Raw genomic sequence first — 21803 nt, 5'->3', positions numbered from 1 at the left:
TACCCCTGATGGCCCTCTTACCCCAGTGACGGAGAACCCGGACTTTCCCCCCGGAATCTCCAAAGATTTCCTACGCCCTCTAAGAACACTCACACTACTTCGCTTCCAAAACCTCATGGACTCAGAGTCACTTAAATCTCTAGAAACTATACTGCCACAGCCAGACCTCACACCAAAACTACAATGGGAATACAAACAATTAGACCACTTTTAACGCAGTATTAAAAACAGAACAAACTTGCACCGTAGCATGACACCTTTTGAAATTCTATGCACCTCCAATACAGAGACACCACATGCCATCTCTGCAGAATATAACCTCCTACTAGACAAGTGGGGTTCCTCTGACCCATCCTTTATCGCGACTTGGGAGAACGAATGCAACAAGGTGTACACTTCAGATGAATGGCTCAAGGCATTCGAGTTGTGCCACAAACTATCAATTTCAAGTAAGGCACAAGAAACCAATTACAAGGTACTATCAAGATGGTACTGGGTCCCTAGTAGATTGCATATGATTTATCCATCCTGTCCGGATACATGCTGGCGTTGCCTTACAGACCCAGGTACGATGACCCACATTTGGTGGGGATGCCCGAAATTACAACCTTTCTGGCAACAGGTGCGCAAGCTAATTCTAGACTTGACAGGTATTAGCCTACAAAACGAGCCAACAGTTAGCGACAAAGGCTAAGAGATCATTGATGGGATACATGCTTATAGCAGCACGCACTCTTATCCCAAGATTATGGAAATCTACTAGAACCCCCCCTTATAGCTGACTGGTTCGGGGAAATATCCTTATTACATAATTTGGAAGAGGCCACAGCGGTATCATATAACAAAGCCACGGATCACTCACATTCCTCAGAGTTTTTGACCTACTCGTGACTCGCTCCTGACCTATCCCTCCCCTACCCCCCACCTTCCTCCATTCCTCCTGCCTCCCATTACCCCCCACACACTGGCCTATAGGTTTACGTTTGTTTTGATACTGACCTGTCTATACTCTCTATTTGAGTATACACTTCAAAGTAAATGCATTTCAAACTAGTTATTCACCCAGCACTGTTGCATGGGTGCAAATAAACACGTTCAAAAAGAAACCGGTCATAATAGTATACTTTGACATTGCATTGCCAGACGATTTATGGAAACGCAATTGATGTTTATGTATGTGCGTACCAATGTCACTATTCATGTGCAGAAGCATAATTACAGCTCTATATGTCACTTGAGGGACCTGCGTGTCCCATGTTTTGTTTGTTTGCTTCCATTTTCTGACTTTAATAAAGAATAATGATACAAAAAAATATTTTAAAAATACTGGAAAATATCCGGATGAGTGTTACTTCTCATTAGTAAACACATTGGATTACTGATATATTCACAATTTTTGTCGTAAGTGGATGTAGCTGTATAAGTAATTTGTGTGATCCTCTGACTTAATTGGTCTGTAGTGAAATCCCAAAGGCAAAAGTGCAAAAATAAAAAGAATACAAAAAGTTCAAGTGACCATTGAGTAATTTATTCCCTAGGTTGTGCACAGATTAGTTTAAGGCTACATTCACACAATGTATGCCTGCCGTACCGTAGTATGGCGGGCATACATTGCCGTCGGGGAGAAGAGGAGGGGAGAGTGCCGCTCACCCCCGCCCCTCTCCATAGAGTAACATAGAGCCTGGCGCCATATTCCGTCGAAAGATAGCACATGTCCTATATTTCTACAGGCTACAGAATGGTACAGTGCTGCGGTGTATGGGGGGGCGCATATATGACGTCTATACGTCGGCCATGTAGCCTAATTCTGAGAACATGACAAAATCCAATAAAGAAAAATGGGAGATTCATTTGCACGGAAGGTAAAAAGATAAAATAATCCAATTGGATCATTTACAAAAACACTGATTACATACGATGAGAAGGTGACGCGTTTTGGAGCAAAGAATGAAGGTTATTGTTGACACTGAAACAGCAGTAGATGTTTAGAGGGACATCTATGTGCCAGGGTCTTAACTATAAAAACTTTTTTACTATAGGGTTTGGACTTGATTTGGACCTATTTTTCACTTCACTTAACTTGTAGATGACGCAATGTCTGGCAGCATTTCAATTTTCTGTAACTCTCCCCATTGCTTTTTAGCAGGTTTTGTTCCTCTCCCACCTGGTTATGAGTAAGAACCTACATTCTATGGCCCGAAAGCGTCACCATTTTTTTGTACTTAATATGATCCAATAAAAAGTTTTTTGCTTTTATCTTTCTACCTCGGCATGTGCCAATGGTCTCTATACATTTTTCTATGTTGTATTTTCTTTGTGCAAAAATGACTTTTTTTTATAAAAGAAGTACGGAACAAACTTTTTGTCTGGCAATGACAAAGTTTAAAGCTGGCATTGAGCCGAGAGAAGTAAACTCTCTTAAACTTTATGGTTGAGCTATTATTTGGCTGCCAATTGCAAGTGTTACCGAACTCTGATGACCACCCTCTGCCCAATCATCATAAAGTCTGTTGGATCAGTGCCCGTTACCATTCATAGATAAATACAGAGGAGCTCAGTACTGGCAGAATATAGTCACAGGGACACAGGATGGCTCTGAGCATTGCAGCCACGCTTCTCCTGACCACTGGGGTCACCCTACTGATCTATCTTATAAAGTGGTGGCATGGGGTAAGACAGAAGAACCTACCTCCAGGACCTACCCCTCTACCGCTTCTGGGGAATATCTTTCAGCTCAGCACCTCGGAGCTACCACAGTCTTTAGTTAAGGTAAGTATATTTCACTGCCATTTTACCCTTATTACCACAGTGGTTATATAGCAATAACTACTATAAATATGTTGATGAAACAACTCAAAAGTGACCCAGAAATAGAAATCTGAAACCTTGGGATGCCATAATCAGCTACAAGTGTAGAGTTTAGTAGATATACATAATTATGCAAATAAAGTACGAAAAAATGGCAGCACTCCGAGATTTCAATATAAGAAAAACTTATTATGCAAATAGTTATGCTCCTTTTTGGCTTATAACATATTAATTTAAAATGTGACTTGCCCTTTTAATAATTACTGTAAGACTCTTCGATAGCTTAGTAGTCATATCCCACTTTATGAGATCCAGAAGGCCTTTTTCCAAGCCTTCTTGTGATCCCCTCAGAGGTTGTATTAATGTTTTGAGCTTGTACCAGATACCACTTGAGGTCACTGATTGCCCACAGTAGGTTTCCTAACCTCTCTTCCCCCATCACTTGGAGAGGCAGTCAACAGATGACTCTGGAACTGGGAGGAAGATCAAAGATCAATTCTATGAAAAGTAAACTCTAAAAACTTATCATATCGACTATTTTATTTGTTTTCTATATTTTTGTAGTTGAGCGAGAAGCATGGACCTGTCTACACCATCTACCTGGCAAACCTTCGGACAATAGTACTGACCGGGTACGATGCGGTGAAGGAAGCCTTTGTTGACCGCAGTGATGCCTTCAGCGACAGAGGAGACACAGGAGCAGGAGAATTTTTTCAGAAGGCTTTTGGTAAGACAATATAGTAAATAACATTAAGTGCAAGTGGAAAAAGTTTCTATGCAGCTCACCCACTCGTCACACTTCTTTAAGGGAAATCCACACTGGGAGATTCTTCCAAACACGTATAGCTGGCACGTGTGGGAGTGCAGTCGCGTAGTGCCGCTTGGACTGCGGACAGGATTCATAAGCTTCAAAAAGGTGAGCAAACGCGGCACATCCTTAAAACAATGTAGATCTTTATTCGGATTTCTTTAAAACATCACAGGTGGTAGAGATATCGCCTACGCGTTTCGAGCACGTCCGTGCTCTTAGTCATGGCATATATTCTACTAAACAAGTAAAACATTTAAAACCATAAGCCACCAATCAACGTAAAGGAGGTGTGTGCACATACGTAGGGAAAGAACGTCACAGGGGGTGTGTACTTCCCGTGGCGTCATCCCAGGGATATGGTCACCTAAATAAACAATATATTCATGTTGCAACATTGTATAACAAGAAACGTTAATTTCTGGCTGCAGGGGTAATTCTCAATATAAGGACAATGCTGAGGAACAAGATACATGAAAAAATATGTAGAAAACATATCGGAGCATGAAAACATGCAAAAATATGCAAAAAACATATCGGAGGATATAACATGCAGGAAAATATACAGCAAAATATCTTTATATAAAACAATACATATTTGTTCATGTATCTTGTTCCTCAGCATTGTCCTTATATTGAGAATTACCCCTGCAGCCAGAAATTAACGTTTCTTGTTATACAATGTTGCAACATGAATATATTGCCTATTTAGGTGACCATATCCCTGGGATGACGCCACGGGAAGTACACACCCCCTGTGACGTTCTTTCCCTACGTATGTGCACACACCTCCTTTACGGTGATTGGTGGCTTATGGTTTGAAAATGTTTTACTTGTTTAGTAGAATATATGCCATGACTAAGAGCACGGACGTGTTCGAAACGCGGAGGCGATATCTCTACCACCTGTGATGTTTTAAAGAAATCAGAATAAAGATCTACATTGTTTTAAGGATGTGCCGCGTTTGCTCACCTTTTTGAAGCTTACAAATAACATTAAGCCTCTGAAGGGCGCAAGCTCTTACCCAATCCATTATTTGAGAGGTTCAGCATAAGATCATCCATTTTGTATGCTAGGAAGGCCTATTTTTTAAAGTTTGGAAGATGGTGTTCCCCAGAAGGAACCCCAGACTAAACAGATAACACTATAATGGTGGCTTATATGTTACTATTTTTGAAAAATCGGACTCGATATTATTCTATTCCTGAACAAACCTTTTAAATTACAGGGGTCATCGCAAGCAACGGAGAAAGGTGGAAAATTCTTCGACGATTTTCTCTGACAACTTTAAGAAATTTTGGAATGGGTAAGAGGAGCATTGAAGAAAGAATCCAAGAAGAAGCCCGATGTCTGGCTGAGAAATGGATAAAGGAAAAAGGTGAGTGGAGATCCAAAAATATTCATCTCTTACTTAGGTTGGCCATCAGTATCAATAAGCTATTGGTCAAAAGTCATAACTCTGGGTCTCTCATGTATACAAATACATTTGTATATGTCCATATTTTTCCAATGTTTGTTTTATACCATACAGTGAGAGCCATCTCTAACCAACTCTTTTATATCTAATAACAGATGATCTCATTGACTCAACACACATCACACGACTCGCTGTTTCTAATATCATCTGCTCCATTGTGTTTGGTGAAAGATTTGATTATGATGACCAGAAATTCCTGACTCTCTTGTCAAATGTTCAGCTTCTTGTTCAGTTGTTCACCGGTCGTCCTGGACAGGTAAGTTTCCAAAAAAAAATTATATTGGGGGAGATGTAACTAATAATGTTTTACAGTGATTCAATTGCTTTTTCATGCTAAAAGGGTTGACAGAAGTTTTCACCAATGATATATAAATAACATTCTCCACCCTTAGCTCCCATTCCCTTGATATCAGAGGTGATGAGACACTACAGACAGTTTTATACTACCCCTGTCAATCCTTAAACTATAGATGTTGCAGAGTCATGTGTCATGGATTATCACATCATAGCGAAATATGCAGTTGTGGATCATAATATAGATGGCTTGGGTGGTAGCCCAAGGCTTGAGTCTTCTAAAGTGCCCATGACCACCCAAAACACCCACCAAATTTTAGACTGAGAAGGACCTTAAGCTATTAAAGGAAACCTACCACCTCGGATCTACCTATAAAGGTAGATCGGGTGATAGGTGCATCTATAGGATGTGAGGATAGGCCTTTTAAAGGCTAACCCTCAAGTCCCCACAATCTTTTTGTAACTTTTATTCCCCTTATATGCAGATTTTCTAAAGAGGCTACTGGGGCATGGAGTACCAGGAGCAGAGGCTACAAGGTGCACCTACTCCATGCCCTAGTAGCCTCTTTGATCCTCCTACCAGATATCTCCTGATAGCTGCGCGCCCTCGTTCGCGAAGCCTGCTGTCTGTGCATGTGGGCCTGCTGTTCTAGGCATTCACAGACAGCAGGCTTCGTGGACGAGGGCGCGCAGCTCCTCATAGCTGCGCGCCGAAGATATCTGGTAGGAGATTAAAAAGACATTGCAGCTACTGCATTCGACAACAATACATTTTTTGTAGACTGTGGGGCAGATTTACTTACTCGGTCCATTCGCGATCCAGCAGCGGGTACTCCGGCGCCGATTTGGGTCTTCCGGCGATTCACTAAGGTAGTGCGCCCGATGTCCACCAGGTGTCGCTGCTGCGCTGAAGTCTGTCGGAGTTCACTGGAGTTCACAAAGCTAGGCCGGGTGCAGGAAGTGTGTGTTGAGTGACACATTTTTTTTTTGAATACGGCAGTTTTTCTGAATCCGTCGGGTTTTCCGATGGCCATCCCCCCATTTCCGTCACATGCATGCCGGCGACGATGTGGGCACAATCCGATCGTGTGCGCCAAAATCCCGTGGCAACTTGGCGAAAAACGGTAATATTTGGGAAACCCGACGGAAAAACGCGATCCGGGCCCTTAGGAAATGACCCCCTGTCACCATAAAAACACAAAGTACATTATAAATTGAATTAAAATATGCTAAAAGATTTACACTATTATTTTTATTCTATTTCAGATTTTTAACATGTTCCCATCCATAATACCCTATATCCCAGGTCCTCATCAGAAGATCTTCCAAATTTTGGAGGAAATTAGACTGTTTATTAGAGAGATGGTGAAAACCCATCAGGCCACCCTGGATGAGAACTGCCCTCGCGACTTCATAGATTGCTTTCTTATCAAGATGAAAGAGGTAGGTTAATAGTTGTAGATAATTTTGATTAAAACTTTACATAGTTACATAACATCCAAGTTGGACCTTTAAAAACAAATTATTAAAGAGTTTCTAAGAAGATAAAATAGAAAAATTGTTTTTAAGGGATGCCAGGTAAAAAGTAAAATATTGAAACCTGTGTTCCCCGTAACTATGGATCCCCACTGTGCTCTACTTCCTGGGCGTCACCACAGGAAGCACTGATAGAGACTGCTCAGCCAATCACAGACTGATCCATGGTCACTGTTTCCTGTGGCGTCAAGAGAGACCAAATTGTGGAGTGGAATGGAAACCAGGTGGGACAAGGACACACAAAGTTGTATTTTTTTATCTAGCCCCCTGTAGGACAATTTTAGTACCTCTTTTGCTTCTGGTTGCTACAGACAATATAAGACTTTGTATTTCCTGTTGGTTGTCTTTTAATTACATATAGAAAGAGGTCTCAGTATTTGTAGATATTGTAACATTACATTTGAATTGTTTTTAGGAAAAAAATAAACCAGACACCGAATTTCACGATGAAAACTTAGAGGGAACGATATTAGATTTATTCCTCGCTGGAACAGAAACTACAAGCATGACCCTGAGATATAGTTTTCTTATTCTCCTGAAATATCCAGAAATACAAGGTAAGAACTTTGATGCATTTTTTAATGTGTTTTATTTATTCTGCTGACTTTTTTTTGCCCCCCCCTCCCCCTCTACAAAAACTACAATCCAAAAGCCTTAGGATACCTCTTAATTTGAATATCCTAAAGAATTTCTTGTATTCTTCATTTTTTTGGAGGAAATAAAGGGAAAGAAGGGAAGAGATTTATTTATGGTTACGGAATTTTCTTGGATACAATAAATCTTTACCACCAGTGATGGTAACTCATGGATAAAGATTCATGGACATCTAAGAACTCTCTGTATCTACATGATGCATCTGTGTAAATTGTTCCTGTTGGAACAGGACAATGCTTTATATAGATTCAAAAGAAATCCCTAGGAAATAATCCACGTGGCTTGTGTAGGTGTAATATCTCATATAACATAGGGTGAGATTCACAAAAATAGTGGATACTTCCCCTCCACTCCATGTGGGGGTGGAGGGGTGCAGCAGCTGGTGGAGGCGGCCAGTTCCTGCGCTCTTTTAGACTTTTGTTTGTCTTTACGCAAAACTACGCCATGTATGCCAGTTTTGCCCAGCAGCTGCACCTCCACCAGATACTTCAAGGCTCTTGATGTATCCTGCACGACAAGAGTTGGGAGTGGCCACAATCATACACTGGCGTAGGAGCACCGATCCATGATAAATCTCCCCCATAAAGCCAATGGTCAACTTTTACCTTAGTTATATGGTTGTACTGACATTGTACTATGGAAACTTTTGACTGTGACATCTTAAAAATAAATCCTGTGTTTTGTTCTTGTTAATTTCAGAGAAAATCCAGAAAGAGATTGAAAATGTCATTGGAAGTGATCGTTGTCCATCAATAGAAGACAGGAGTAAGATGCCCTATACAGACGCCGTGATCCACGAGATCCAGAGATTTTCAGATATTGCCCCCACAGGAGTTCCTCATGCGGTCAGCAAGGACACAACCTTCCGAGGATATCACATTCCTAAGGTATATACCTTACCTCACCGCCTGGGGGCGCAGCCGATGGGGCAGTGGGCCGTCACTGGGACAAAACACCTTGCACTCATATGTAAAAGTCACCGATTGCACTTATTTCTACGCCAGGTAGGATCAGACCTAGAAATAAATGTGGTGCAGCCATCTGCACAGCATTTGGAGGGGCCGGGGGGGCTATCATAAACTAAACCCCCCAGTAACTTGAAGGGACAATAGATAAGCCAAGATGTTGTGCTAACCTGAATATCTTAGTTCCTAACAAACTTCTACCCAAACTTGACACTTTAGTCGATTTTGAACTCACATTCATTCATTTTCAGGGCACCATGGTGATACCAGTCCTGACTTCAGTCCTGAAAGACCCCACACAGTTCAAGAACCCAGAAGAGTTTGACCCTGGACATTTTCTTAATGAGAAAGGTGGCTTCAAGAAAAGTGATGCATTTATGCCCTTCTCTACAGGTAAGAGTCTAAATCTTCAGAATGTTCCTAGTTAACAAGCAAACTTTTCCATACAACGAAAGTAAAACTTCATAGTATTTCGGGGTAGGGTTCAGTATAACAAAACATATGAAGAATGTTCAAATGGAAACTGGTAAATTCTGGTGGATCATTGGCCTTATAGTAGCAATGGCTGCTCTTCTACATTAATACATAAGATTGGCCTCACAAACTCAACATCTTTAGAATTATATAAAATTTATAGGAAGAATATATCAATCTATATTTGTGTCTGAATAGGCAACACCTGTTTATGTCCCCCACAGTGCCCCCAGAGGAAAAATAATTCATTACTCCATCACTGTCCAATCAACAAGGTCACTCAGCTGTGAACCTTCTACTCTATAAACTCAAAATTGGCAACATTGTAATTATAAAACATCAATCCCTTCCCTGTTATGGTAACTTTATTTATTTTGTCTGTTCCTCAGGTAAACGTGTATGTGCCGGAGAAGGCCTGGCCCGCATGGAGCTCTTCCTCTTCCTCACCACCATACTGCAGAAGTTTACCTTGGAGCCGACCGTAGACAGGAAGACTTTGAGTATAAGACCTGAACCCAACACCAATGGATCAAGACCCTATAACTACCAGATGAAAGTTGTCCCTCGTCTTTGATGTGGGGAAAGCTATTGCATGAAGGAGACTGAAAAATTTTGGATCACAGAAAACTATAAGGCTGCTCCAACTGGATTTTCCCAAAAAAAAAAAAAAGTATTTTTTATATCCTTAGTATTAGTCCTGGATGTATATATATATGTGCCATAATATTATTCTGTACATATGTCATTTTATGTAAATAAAAACATTGGAATCTATTAAGTCTCTTGTTGGATACAGTTTGTTACATGTTCTCAGGGTTTGTATGGACCATCCTTGAACCGGTCACCAGGGACCCCATTTTCACTATAGACAGGTTGCAGAAGCCCATCAAAGCTGCAGTGCATATATGCCTCGCTGCCTTTTCTAAGCATTTGCATTACAATATAATTGTGTGTTATAACTTACCTTGCACCCTGACAAAATCCTGGGGTTGGGCTTTGGTTTGGATGCATTTAAAAAAACAACACGTGACTTGTCTGTGTTACTCACTCCTCAGCTCTCAGCCCCCACCTTTGTAATATTAAAATATTACAGAGATGGATGCAGTACTAACTGTCATGCATTATTATTATAGCGATTTACATATATACGTCACCAGAACAAAGCTAAGTACATTAACCCCTTCACGCTCCGCGGCGGATATATCCGCCACGGAGCGCAGTGACTTAGCGCTCAGTGGCGGATATATCCGCCACGGCGCCTATGCCGGCTCGGCTCTGGATCAGAGCCGAACCGGCATCGGGAAACACGGGGTGCCGGCTGTAACTAATAGCCGGCACCCCAGTGTAACACCCGCGATCGGAGTTGTCTCCGATCGCGGGTGCTTAACCCTTTAGATGCCGCGGTCAGCGCGACCGCGGCATCTAACAAGCATCTGGGGTGTCTTTCCCCCACGATCGGCCCCCCCGAACCGTTTTCGGGGGGCGCCGATCGTTGCTATAGTAACTCTGGGGTCCGATCTGGACCCCAGAGTTACTAGCAAGAATTGCCAGTAAGATGGCGTCTGTGACGTCATCTTACTGGCAAAGTGCCAGCCTATGCAAGTGCATAGGCTGACACTGATAATACTCTGCAATACATGAGTATTGCAGAATATTATCATGAACAAGCAATCAGAGGATTGCTTGTTCATATCCCATGGTATAAAAGTAAAAAAGTAAAAAAAAAAGTTATTCAATAAAAAAATAAAGTCATAAATCACTAAAAATGCCCCAAACCCCCAAAACATATAAAGAGACATATAACTCAAAAAAAAAGTCTAAATCATAACACAAACCCCACATATATAGTATCACCGCGTCCGTAACAACCCGTAGAATAAAAGTAAATCATTATTGAACCCCCACGATAAACGCCGTAAAAAAAAACTGTTATAAACCCTCCAAAAATTATGATTTTTACCTTTTCAATCCCACAAAAAATGCTATAAAATGCGACCAAAAAACCATATGTACTTAGACATGATACTGGTGCAAAGTACAACATGTCCCGCAAAAAACAAGCCATCAACCAGCTCCGTAGCCAAAAACGTAACAAAGTTATGCCACTTGGAAGATGGCAATACAAAAATTATAGATTTTTCCCCACATTAGGGTTTTGTTTGACAAATTTAGTAAAACGTAAGAAAATATATTCATGTCTGGTATCCCGGTAATCGTATCAACCCATAGAATAAAGATAACATGATTATTAGTCTATACGGTGAACACCAAAAAAAAAAAAGTCAAAAATCCAGTACAGAATTGATGCTTTTCTACTCCTGCCCTCAAAAAAAGTTCCTAAATTTTCAACAATAGGTGATACCAACCCCAAAATGGTAACAATGGAAAAAGCATCTCATCCCGCAAAAAAAATGCCGTCACATGGCCCCAATAACGAAAAAGCGAAAATTTTATAGCCTTCAAAAGGGGCCAATGAGGAAACTAAAATCCTGGCAGCTGCAGGGCTCTCCTTCCCTTCTGCGTCTCGCTGTGCGCCCATAAAACAAGTCACAGCCACATGTGGGGGGTCTTTGTACTCAGGAGAAATTGCAGAACAAATTGTATGGTGGGTTTTCTCTTTTTATATTTTGGAAATGTGTAAACTTTAGTGCTAAATGAACGTATAAGGGAACAGTATGACCATTCTAAATTTCACCTCCATTTTGATTTAATTACTATGAAGATCTCAAGGGGTTAACAATCTTCGTAAAAGCTGTGTCTGATAGCTTGAGGGGTGCAGATTTGAAAATGGGTTGGTTATATAGGGGGTTTTGATGCTAAATATGTAAAATTTCATTCAAAACTGTATTTATCCCCAAAATAGTCAATTCTGAAAATCCGGAAAAGCGATATTCTATTTGTAAGCCGCGTGACATCAAAATAAATTATCCAGACATTTCAGAAATTATGAAAATGTAAAGTAGACAAATGGGAAATGTTATTCAGCAACTTATTTAGGTGGTAAATCTATCTGCCTGAAAACGCAATGATTTAGAATTTCGAAAATGGCAAATTTTTCAAAAAATGTATCATATTTTCTTTTTTTTGTAAATAAACGCAAAACTTATCTGCCAAAATTTACCACTAAAATGAAGTACAACATGTGGGGAAAAAACAATCTCAGAATCGTTTTGATAAGTAACAGTGTTCAAAAGTTATAACCATATAAAGCGAAGCAAGTCAGAATCCAAAAAATCGGGCTGAGCCTTAAGCTGTAAAATGGCTGCGTCCTTAAGGGGTTAATACAGCACAGGGTCCAACACATAAGTCCAATATACTGTGCCCCTCTCTATTAGATATATATGTGAGGATGCATCTCTATACATATCAGTGATGACCCCATTGTTCACACGCTGTATACCACTAAGGCATCACCCCTGCAGGACCGGAAGAAAACTAGCTTCATAAAATCCAAACAATGAATATTCAGAACGGCAGCTTAAAAATATGATAGAAATTCTCTCATTTTGGTCCATAGTGTATATTGTATGAAACATGACTCCCCCCTTAAAGGATACATAATATTCAATTACTATTCTGTGCCGTACAAGTAGTACAAATGTGCCCCCACTACTAAATAAATATACTGTGCCCCTCTAATATCTGGCACATTACCCCCCATTATATATGTATCCAGCAAACTGCTCCCGGTGTATAAAAATAGGTATCCAGCATACTGCCTCCAGTATATATGTATCCAGCACACTGACCCACAATATATAGTTATCCAGCTCACTACCCCCCAGTATATAGTTATCCAGCACACTACCCCCTAGTATATATTCCCAATATATTCCGCACTCCACCCCCATTTTATATGTATCCAGCACACTTATCCCAGTATATAAATATAGGTATCCAGCACACTGCCTCCAGTATATATGTATCATGCACACTGCTCCGCAATATACAGTTATCCAGCACACTGTCCCCCAGTATATAGGGTTTGAGCACACTGCTCCCAGTATATGGGTATCCAGCACACTGCTCCCAGTATATGGGTATCCAGCGCACTGCTCCCAGTATATGGGTATCCAGTGCCCTGCTCCCAGTATATAGTTATCCAGCACACTGCCCCCTAGTATATATGCATCCTGACTGGAATTCAATGGAATATACAAGGTCACTATAGGGAAATGTAACCTAGGGTCAATTCTGAGATTGCCCTTTTCAGGGCAGAAACTATTGGGGGTCATAATACTGTTCAGCTCATAGGTTTATAGTTAGAGCAGGATTAGTAAAATGTATCATGACTGTATGCTGATCTCTGCTTTGCTTTGTCCCTCTGAACCTGACTCCTGTATAAGAAGCCGGTAAGATCCATCCCTTTTCTATTAATCACAGTGACTGGGATTTACCTGCTATACCCTCGTATTATATGTTTGTTTGGATTACTCAGCTTTTTATTAGTTAAACTAAAAGCTATGTTTAAATGGTCTTAAGACCTTCACCATTGTTAATTGTATTCCACTTTTATATACCCACAACTTATTAGGGAAACTGTGATGTGAGATCATTTAGGATTTTATACTAATTTCAGGTCACACACAAACTTTCAACAAGAAACAATGGAAATGGAGTCAATCCGGCAATTCCGAGCTCTGGCAGGTTGCATCTAAAAGTCTTTTAAAAATGTATTTAAGATTTTTAAAGACAATCTTTAATAACTAATACTTTATATAACTTGATAGGAGTAGTAAAAAAATGTTTTCTTGCTGTAAATGGCTCCATGGGTGATCCCAGTTTATCCTATTCTCAGTCTTGTAATGTCAGGAGGGTTTACAGGAGGGATGAGTGGAGTTTATAGCTTAGTATCCTGGTGCTGACCTCTGACCTTCTGAGAGTTTTTTAAACATATGTCAAGCAGTGATTTCCGATGTTATATAAGTGCAATCTAACAATCCTGGAGAGTGGCCAGTATCGGTGGCTCTTACCTCCAGGTTCAGGGGAGTTTAGAAAGTAGGACATAATGATTTACAACAAATTAGAAACTTTATATTACCGTATATACTCAAGTATAAGCTGTCCCCAGTATAAACCGAGGCCCCTAATTTTACCACAAAAACCTGGTAAAACCTATATTTTTTTTACTCGAGTATAAGCCGAGTTTGGGTTCTCAGCACATTTTTTTGTGATGAAAAACTAGGCTTATACTCGAGTATATATGGTTTGCACTGCAAGGATTTTATAACGTTTATCAGGACGTTAAACTCCCATGATCCATGTATAATATATATATATATAGATTTGGCTCAGTAGAGACCGTGGTAGCGGGGTGCTGTGATGCAGTTCACGACAGTGACACCAAAGTACAGTCCAAAACATGTCTAGCCTGTGTTTATTTCAGCAGGAACAAAATAAAACAGCCTTCACATTCAGGCATCAAAAACAAAATAATATCCTACCCGTCAGGGTGCTAACTAAACAATGGTTCTCTGACTCACCACTAACAAAAAAACACTTTTGCTGCTCCAGGCACAGAGGTCAAGGTTGCGTGCTCTCCAGCCTCCTTCCAGAGAGACAACACTCTCAGCTCTGTTGAGCGGCTTTATGCAGGCTGATTGGGCTGTTCCGACCACCTGTGTCCAAGGTACTGGACAACACAACCTCAGCACTAAGGCCTTGCATAATAGCAAAACCTAGCGGAAACATACCGCCCATCCACAGTTAACCCCTTCAGTGTCTCACATACCCTCCCCCTCTGTTTGACCCTGTGGGGGCGAACACTTTTGGCCATCAGACAGTGGGTACGAGACAGGGCATCAGCATTCCCATGCAGCTTTCCTGCTTGATGTTCTACCGTGAATTTGAAATTCTGCAACATTAGGAACCGCCTTCTGACCCTGGCGTTCCTCTCTTTGGCCTGACTCATCCAGGTGAGGGGAGAGTGATCAGTCACTAGTGTAAACTGTCGCCCTATCAAGTAATACCTCAGGGAATCCAGAGCCCATTTTATCGCCAAGCACTCGCTCTCAACTATGCTATAGTTCTTCTCAGGAGGTGTGAGCTTGCGGCTCAGGAATGTCACGGGATGTTCCTCACCCTCCACTACTTGGGACAGGACAGCCCCTAAGCCCACGTCAGAAGCGTCAGTCTGCACAATAAAGGTCTTGGCGAAGTTAGGGGTGATCAGTAGCGGTCCCTCGCACAAAACCGTCTTAAGTCGCTGAAACGCCCCCTCAGCCTCTTCACTCCACTTTACCATCACCGCCCTGCTACCCTTGGTCAGGTCAGTCAGGGGTGCTGCTATGGTAGCAAAATCGGGAATAAATCGGCGATAATAGCCCACTATGCCTAGGAAAGCCCTCACCTGCTTCTTGCTCATAGGTCGTGGCCATTGCTAGATCGCCTCCACTTTATTTACTTGGGGTTTGATGACACCTCGCCCAATACGGTACCCCAGGTAACGGGCCTCTTCCAGACCCAGTGCACATTTTTGGGGGTTCGCTGTCAACCCTGCTGCCCTCAGGGAGTCTACCACTGCTTGTACCTTGGCCAGATGACTCTCCCAATCGTTACTATAAACTATGATGTTATCCAGGTAGGCCGAGGAATATCTCCGGTGAGGTTTTAGCACGAGATCCATTAACCTCTGGAATGCGGCGGGAGCCCCATGTAGCCCAAAGGGGAGTACCACGTACTGAAAAAGCCCATCAGGAGTAACAAAAGCGGTCTTCTCTTTGGCCCTGTCAGTAAGGGGTACCTGCCAATACCCTTTCGTCAGGTCAAGGGTGGAGAAGTCGTTCTATCAACTCGTCAATTCTGGGCATGGGATAAGAATCAAATTTGGACACCTCGTTCAACTTCCTAAAGTCATTGCAGAACCGTAAGGAACCGTCAGGTTTGGGAATCAACACAATAGGACTCGACCAGTCACTTTTAGACTCCTCGATAACCCCCAGGTCTAACATCTGCCTGACTTCTTTGGATATGGCAAGCCGGCGTGCTTCAGGGACCAGGTAGGGTTTTTGGTGTACCCGGATGTGGGGTTCGGTTATGAGGTCATGCTTGATGACTGAAGCACGTCCCGGTAACTTAGAGAACACATCAACGTTTCGGAGCACAAACTCCTTCGCTTCCTGAATCTGGGCCCTGGAGAGGGACTCCAAGATCCGTACCTCAGGCACCTTGGCATCGGGTACACCTACCTCCGGTGTCACCTTCTTGGGGACAGACGCTTTTTCTACTCCCACGGCCATCAGGGACTCTCTTTCCCTCCATGGATTTAGGAGGTTCACGTGGTATAGCTGTTCGGGTTTCCTCCTCCCCGGCTGAGATACCTTGTAGTTTACCTCCCCCACTTTCTCCATGATCTCATATGGACCTCGCCATTTTGCCAAGAACTTACTCTCAACGGTGGGCACCAGAACTATCACTCTGTCGCCTGGGTTAAAGGTCCTGAGTCTGGCTGACCTATTGTAGACCATAGACTGGGCCTCTTGTGCCCTTGTCATGTGCTCCTTTACAAGGGGCATTACCGCCGCTATGCGGTCCTGCATAAGGGGGACGTGTTCAATCACACTACGGTGGGGGGTCCTCTCCTGTTCCCAGGTCTCCTTAGCTACATCCAAAAGCCCAAGTGGGGAACGGCCATATAACAGCTCAAAGGGTGAGAAACCCGTGGAGGACTGGGGAACTTCACGTATGGTAAACATCAAATAAGGCAACAAACAATCCCAGTCCTTCCCATCTTTGCTGACTACCCTCTTTAGCATCCCCTTCAAGGTCTTGTTAAACCTCTCGACCAGACCATCTGTCTGAGGATGATATACAGAGGTGCGGAGCTGTTTAACCTGGAGTAATTTACACATCTCCTTCATTACTCTAGACATGAATGGGGTTCCCTGGTCAGTCAAGATTTCCTTGGGGAGGCCTGTACGGGAGAATACCTGGAACAGCTCCCTAGCAATGTTTTTGGAGGAGGTGTTCCTTAACGGTATTGCCTCCGGATACCGCGTAGCATAGTCCAGGATAACCAGGATGTACTGGTTGTGGACTTGACTATGGGGCCAACCAAATCCATTGCAACCCATTCAAACGGTACCTCTATGATTGGTAACGGTACCAGAGGACTCCTGAAGTGGGACACCGGGGCAGTAACTTGGCACTCAGGGCAGGAGCTACAATACAGGTTTACCTCCTCCCACACCCCGGGCCAGAAAAATCTCTGCAGGATCCTCTCTCGGGTCTTCTCAGCACCTAAGTGCCCTCCCAGCACATGTTTATGTGCCAAATCTATCACCAGCCTACGGTGAGATTGTGGTACTACAAGTTGCTCAACCTCCTCACCCCGTATCTGGTCAACCCTGTACAACAGTTCCCTAACAATCACCATTCGGGGGTATATTTTGTCAGCCCCTGGTATTTGGAGTACCCCACTTATCACCTTAACATTCTCCCGTGCTTTAAATAAGGTAGGGTCCTGTAGCTGTGCAGCCCCAAAATTTTCACGGGAAACATCAAGGTCCGGCATGTCGGCCACCTCCCCGTGGCCCTCGACCTCACCAGCTAGGACCTCTAGGGGAGAGAATTCATCACATGGGGTCACCCCTACTGCTGGTGTGGGTACATCGGCCTCAAAGGGTTCAGGGGCCAAGGCCGGACATACCTGATGTCCATTATCTGCAACAGCACCTGAGGTGGGTCTTCGTCTCCAGAGGTCCCAAAACACCGGTAAGTCTCTGCCAATAATAGCCTCATGAAACCGGGTCCCGACCACCCCCACTTCATGGGCAATAGTACCACAAGGGGTATGTAGGTTGATGACAGCAGTGGGATATTCGCAAGTGTCCCCATGTATACACAACACTCCCACTCTCCGCCCACTGTATAGTCCAGGATCAACCACAGTTCCCCGCACCAGGGTGACCAGACTCCCTGAGTCTAGCAAGGCTTCCACTGTGTGACCACCGATTGTGACCATGCACACTTGGGGTTCTGCATCCGTGACTGATTCGGCCGCCAGAACTGGCCGGGCAAACAGGGACACTCGCCGGGTCTGGTTGCAGTCCATTGGCTCCACTGACAGTGGACAGTTGGCAGCAATATGGCCCATTTCATGGCATCGCCAGCACTGGATACGGCCATGACCTCTGTCACGAGCCTCACTGGGTTTCTGGGTATCCACGCCCCCCAATGAACCCCCTCCCAACCTGACATGTCTCCCCTTTTCCGCAGTAGCAGTCTTACCAGATGGCTTGGTGACCCTGTCACTGGCACTGCTTCGTGTGGGAGAGGTAAGTAGAAGGTCCTCCGTAGCCCGATACCTCTCTACTAGGGACACGAGTTCCTCAGCTTTTGTGGGACTGGCCTGTCCAACCCACCGCTGGAGCCGAGAGGGCAGAGAACGGGTGAACTTGTCGAGAACCACTCTCTCTACCATCTGTGCTGGGGTGCAGTCCTCTGGTTGTAGCCACTTCCGGACAAGATGGATCAGGTCATGCATTTGGGAGCATGGGGGTAGTTTTTCTGAGTAAGCCCACTGGTGGACCCGGCTGGAGCGAACTTGAACGGTACTCACGGGCCTTTGTTTCACTCAGGTCGTAGTAAGCCTTCTGCGACTCGCCTGTCAGGAACGGTGCCAGGACATCTGCCCACTGCTCAGCTGGTAACTCCTCTCGCTTAGCTACTCGCTCAAACACAGTGAGATACGCCTCCACGTCGTCGGTCGTCATCATTTTTTGTAAAGCCTTTTGTACTGCAGCCCGTGTGGAACGCTGGACAACCGGGTACCCTTGCAAACCAATATGGGACCCCTCAGTAGTCGTCGCTTGTGGTGCTGCCATAACGCCAGAAAACTTTTCCATCATCAGCTGGAACATGGCTCGGGACTCTTCCTGCTGTTGCTGGAGCATGGCTTGCTGCAGCTGCCGATCAGCCCGGGACTCTTCCTGCTGCTGGCGGGACCTCTCCTCCTGCTCAGCCCGCAGGCTGTTTAAGCCGGGGGGCTGCAGGACTGGCTGTGCTCCTTACATCAGGAGTACGGCCCCTCCTGCTGCCCTTTAACCCGGGCCACTGATTGGTAGCCCAATTTGGCCACTGGGTGGCAGTGGCCTGTGTGATATTAAAGCTTGAGCGCGGAGCTAGCCCTTCCTCTTTGGACTGCTCCGCGCTCAAGAGACATTGGCCCCGCAAGTATGGCGGACCCTGCCTTGCTAGTTTTGCTGGAGGAGAAGTTGAGGAGACAGGGCTCCGGCTGGCTGACCCCCTTGTTGGTCCAGCCGGATCCCTCTGCTCCCGTGTCAGCTGCTCCGATTCCCCCTCAGTTAGGTGCCCGTCCTGCACGGCGCAGTCGTGCGCCGTGCAGACTTAGCCCATCCCCCATAAAGAAGCGGAGCCGAGTGCAGGGTCCGTCGCGGACCCCTGCCTCGGTGCCGCCGGCAGCAGAGCGCACGCTGTGCTCTGTTAAATCAAAGGGTCGCGCCTCCGCTGCGGCTGGCAGTCGGCCAGCGGCGGAGGTAATCGCCCCGTGCGGGGAGGGGATGTGGAGCACGTCTGCTCCTACATCCCCTCATCCAGACATCCTGGCTGTGCCTGTGAGTACAGTGCAGGTTGCAGATGCTCCCCCTGCTGGTCCTCCGCCCAAACAGCCTGGCAGATTAGCTAGATGGTTTGGGCTGGGGGCCAGCTCTTCTAATGTGGTGCCATCTGCCCAGCTTCAGGAGTCCCCCCAACCCTCACAAGTGATAGTGACGGCGCAGCCGCCTGCACCAAACAGCACACTGCCCTCCTCACACACATTCACCCCGCCCCCTCCCCTGCCACTTCCCCCCCTGTCGGATGCCGCTGGGGCGGGCGATAGGGTGTTTAGTTGTGAACCTGCGAATCGCCGGTACGCAGTTTCTGTGGCCAGTGATTCGCGGGGCCGTTATGATAGGAGTTGTAGCCGCTCCAGCGTTGCCCACAGCTGCACGGTATTCCCGCAGTGCAGGGGTCGCTCGAGGGCTGGGTCACATGCGTGCAGTCCGGAGGTACGGTGTAGGCACCGATCCCGCTCGGCTCGTTCTTTTTCCCGCTCATCCTATGCAAGCAGAAGGCGATCTAGGTCTCATGTTAGAGACAGCAGGTGTTCTGGTAGAACCAGCTGGGGCCGGACATATTCCAGGCGCTCTTCGTCCTCGTCCAGTGGTGGTTACACCCGCTCCCGAGACAGGCGGTCAAGGAGACGGCAGCGCATTTCTTCTCCTCATGGGGTGGAAGAAGCGAGGGTACCTCCCACGGCTCCTCTGGCTGCGCAGCCCAGCACTCCTGTGGCGCCTCCTCCTGTTCCGGGGTCCCAGGTCCCTGCTACGACCGGTGAGTTACCTTGTGATAATGCATGGCGTAAAGCTTCTGTTGCAGGTGATGATGTTGTTGGTGCACTAAGAGCGGTTTTGACAAAGATGGAGGCTAGTGCTGCAGGTGTATCTCCAGGGGTGACGATGTTGCCGCCTGAAGCGTAGGGGTCAGCTGGTGTTTAGTTCAGAGATTCTTATTTTTGTGGTGTAGCCCCGTTGGGCACACGGGTTGCGGCTGACCTTAGGGAGAAAATTGTTAAATTTGACATCTGGACATTGATTTCGCCTGAACAGCTGACGGTGGATAAGGAGAGAATTTTGGTGAAGGGTGAGGATAAGAAGCCGAAGGTGGCTAGGACTTTCGGCAACTGGATACAGGCCTTTGCGGTGATGGCAAGTATTATAGTTTGGCAGAAGCCTGGATGTGCACAAGATCTTTTTGTATACTTGGATACTATTTACACTGCCCAGAAGCTACACGGAGGCTCGGCCTGGTGGAGATATGATGAGGAGTTTAGACGCCGGTTAGCCGACAGACCGGAGGTGGGTTGGGCGACTAAGGCGACTGATGTGTGGATACAATTTATGATGTCACAGAAGCCTCAGGCCCCCTTTCTTTCGGGTGCCGTCTCGGGCTCTGAGTCTGGGGCGGCTTCCAAACGTCCGGGATCCTGCTGGCTTTTCAATGAAGGCCACTGTCACTTCTTTGCATCCTGTAAATTCAAACATGAATGTTCCATTTGTGGAGGGGAGCATTCTGCTTCAAGCGCCAAAGACCCCCCTCAAAACCGACTGCCGGTGGCAAGGGGGAGGACGCCGGTGCTGGTGCAAAGGATGCGTCCGTGGTTAGACAGCTACCGTCTGAGGCAGGAGGAGAAGGGGTGGCTTGATGGTTTCACGCATGGTTTTGTTATTCCGTTTATGCCGAGCACGGGTTTACAGTTGTCAGATAATTTGAAATCGGTTAGGGATAATGAGCAGTTGGTTCTTGAGAATTTGTTAAAAGAGGCGGAAATGGGCAGAAGGTCTGGCCCCTTTTTCGACACCACCATTTGAGAACCTACGGGTGTCTCCGTTGGGTTTGGTCCCGAAAAAAGAGTCGGGAAAATTCAGGTTAATTCACCACCTTTCTTACCCAGCAGGTGACTCGGTCAATGACGGCATCCCCAGGGAGGAGGTGGCGGTTTTCTTATATCTCCTTTGACAAGGCGGTAATGTTGGTCAATAAGGCTGGCCCTAGGGCTATTATGGGCAAATTAGACACAAAGGATTTACAGGTAAAATTGCTGCCAAGGGGGGTGGGAGAAAGAGCCGGTCCGCAAGGATATTCGTCGGCCGGTTTCGTTTGCGTTGCTGCAGCGATTGTGCATGGCGCCGCGGATGTATGCTCTTCTCCATTTGAGACATTGTTGTTGCAATGCAGTTTTGCGCTGGCTTTCTTTTGCGCCTGCGGGTCAGTGAGTTGGTTGCCG

General features: G+C 45.1%; 1 protein-coding gene across 1 annotated transcript; it reads left to right on the top strand.

Annotated features, from left to right (window-relative positions):
- The first annotated feature begins 2580 nt into the window (after positions 1-2580).
- On the top strand, positions 2581-9726 carry LOC140077744 (cytochrome P450 2C8-like). Its single transcript, XM_072125180.1, has 9 exons — positions 2581-2769; positions 3373-3535; positions 4845-4994; positions 5189-5349; positions 6654-6830; positions 7339-7480; positions 8277-8464; positions 8794-8935; positions 9406-9726. Exons 1-9 carry the CDS (start codon positions 2590-2592, stop codon positions 9588-9590), a joined length of 1488 nt encoding a protein of 495 aa, XP_071981281.1. The 5' UTR covers positions 2581-2589; the 3' UTR covers positions 9591-9726.
- Positions 9727-21803: the final 12077 nt, after the last annotated feature.

The sequence above is a fragment of the Engystomops pustulosus genome, chromosome 9 (genome assembly GCF_040894005.1).
Source record: "Engystomops pustulosus chromosome 9, aEngPut4.maternal, whole genome shotgun sequence".
Classification (NCBI taxonomy): domain Eukaryota; kingdom Metazoa; phylum Chordata; class Amphibia; order Anura; family Leptodactylidae; genus Engystomops; species Engystomops pustulosus.
Note: the sequence above shows the minus strand (reverse complement) of the source record. Positions and strands in the feature narration are given on the sequence as shown.

Excerpts from the sequence above, each read along its gene's own strand:
- LOC140077744 (XM_072125180.1), top strand. The coding sequence starts at position 2,590 with ATGGCTCTGAGCATTGCAGCCACGCTTCTCCTGACCACTGGGGTCACC. Across the intron at positions 2,770-3,372 it reads TACCACAGTCTTTAGTTAAG|TTGAGCGAGAAGCATGGACC; the intron begins GTAAGTATATTT and ends ATATTTTTGTAG. Across the intron at positions 5,350-6,653 it reads TCACCGGTCGTCCTGGACAG|ATTTTTAACATGTTCCCATC; the intron begins GTAAGTTTCCAA and ends ATTCTATTTCAG.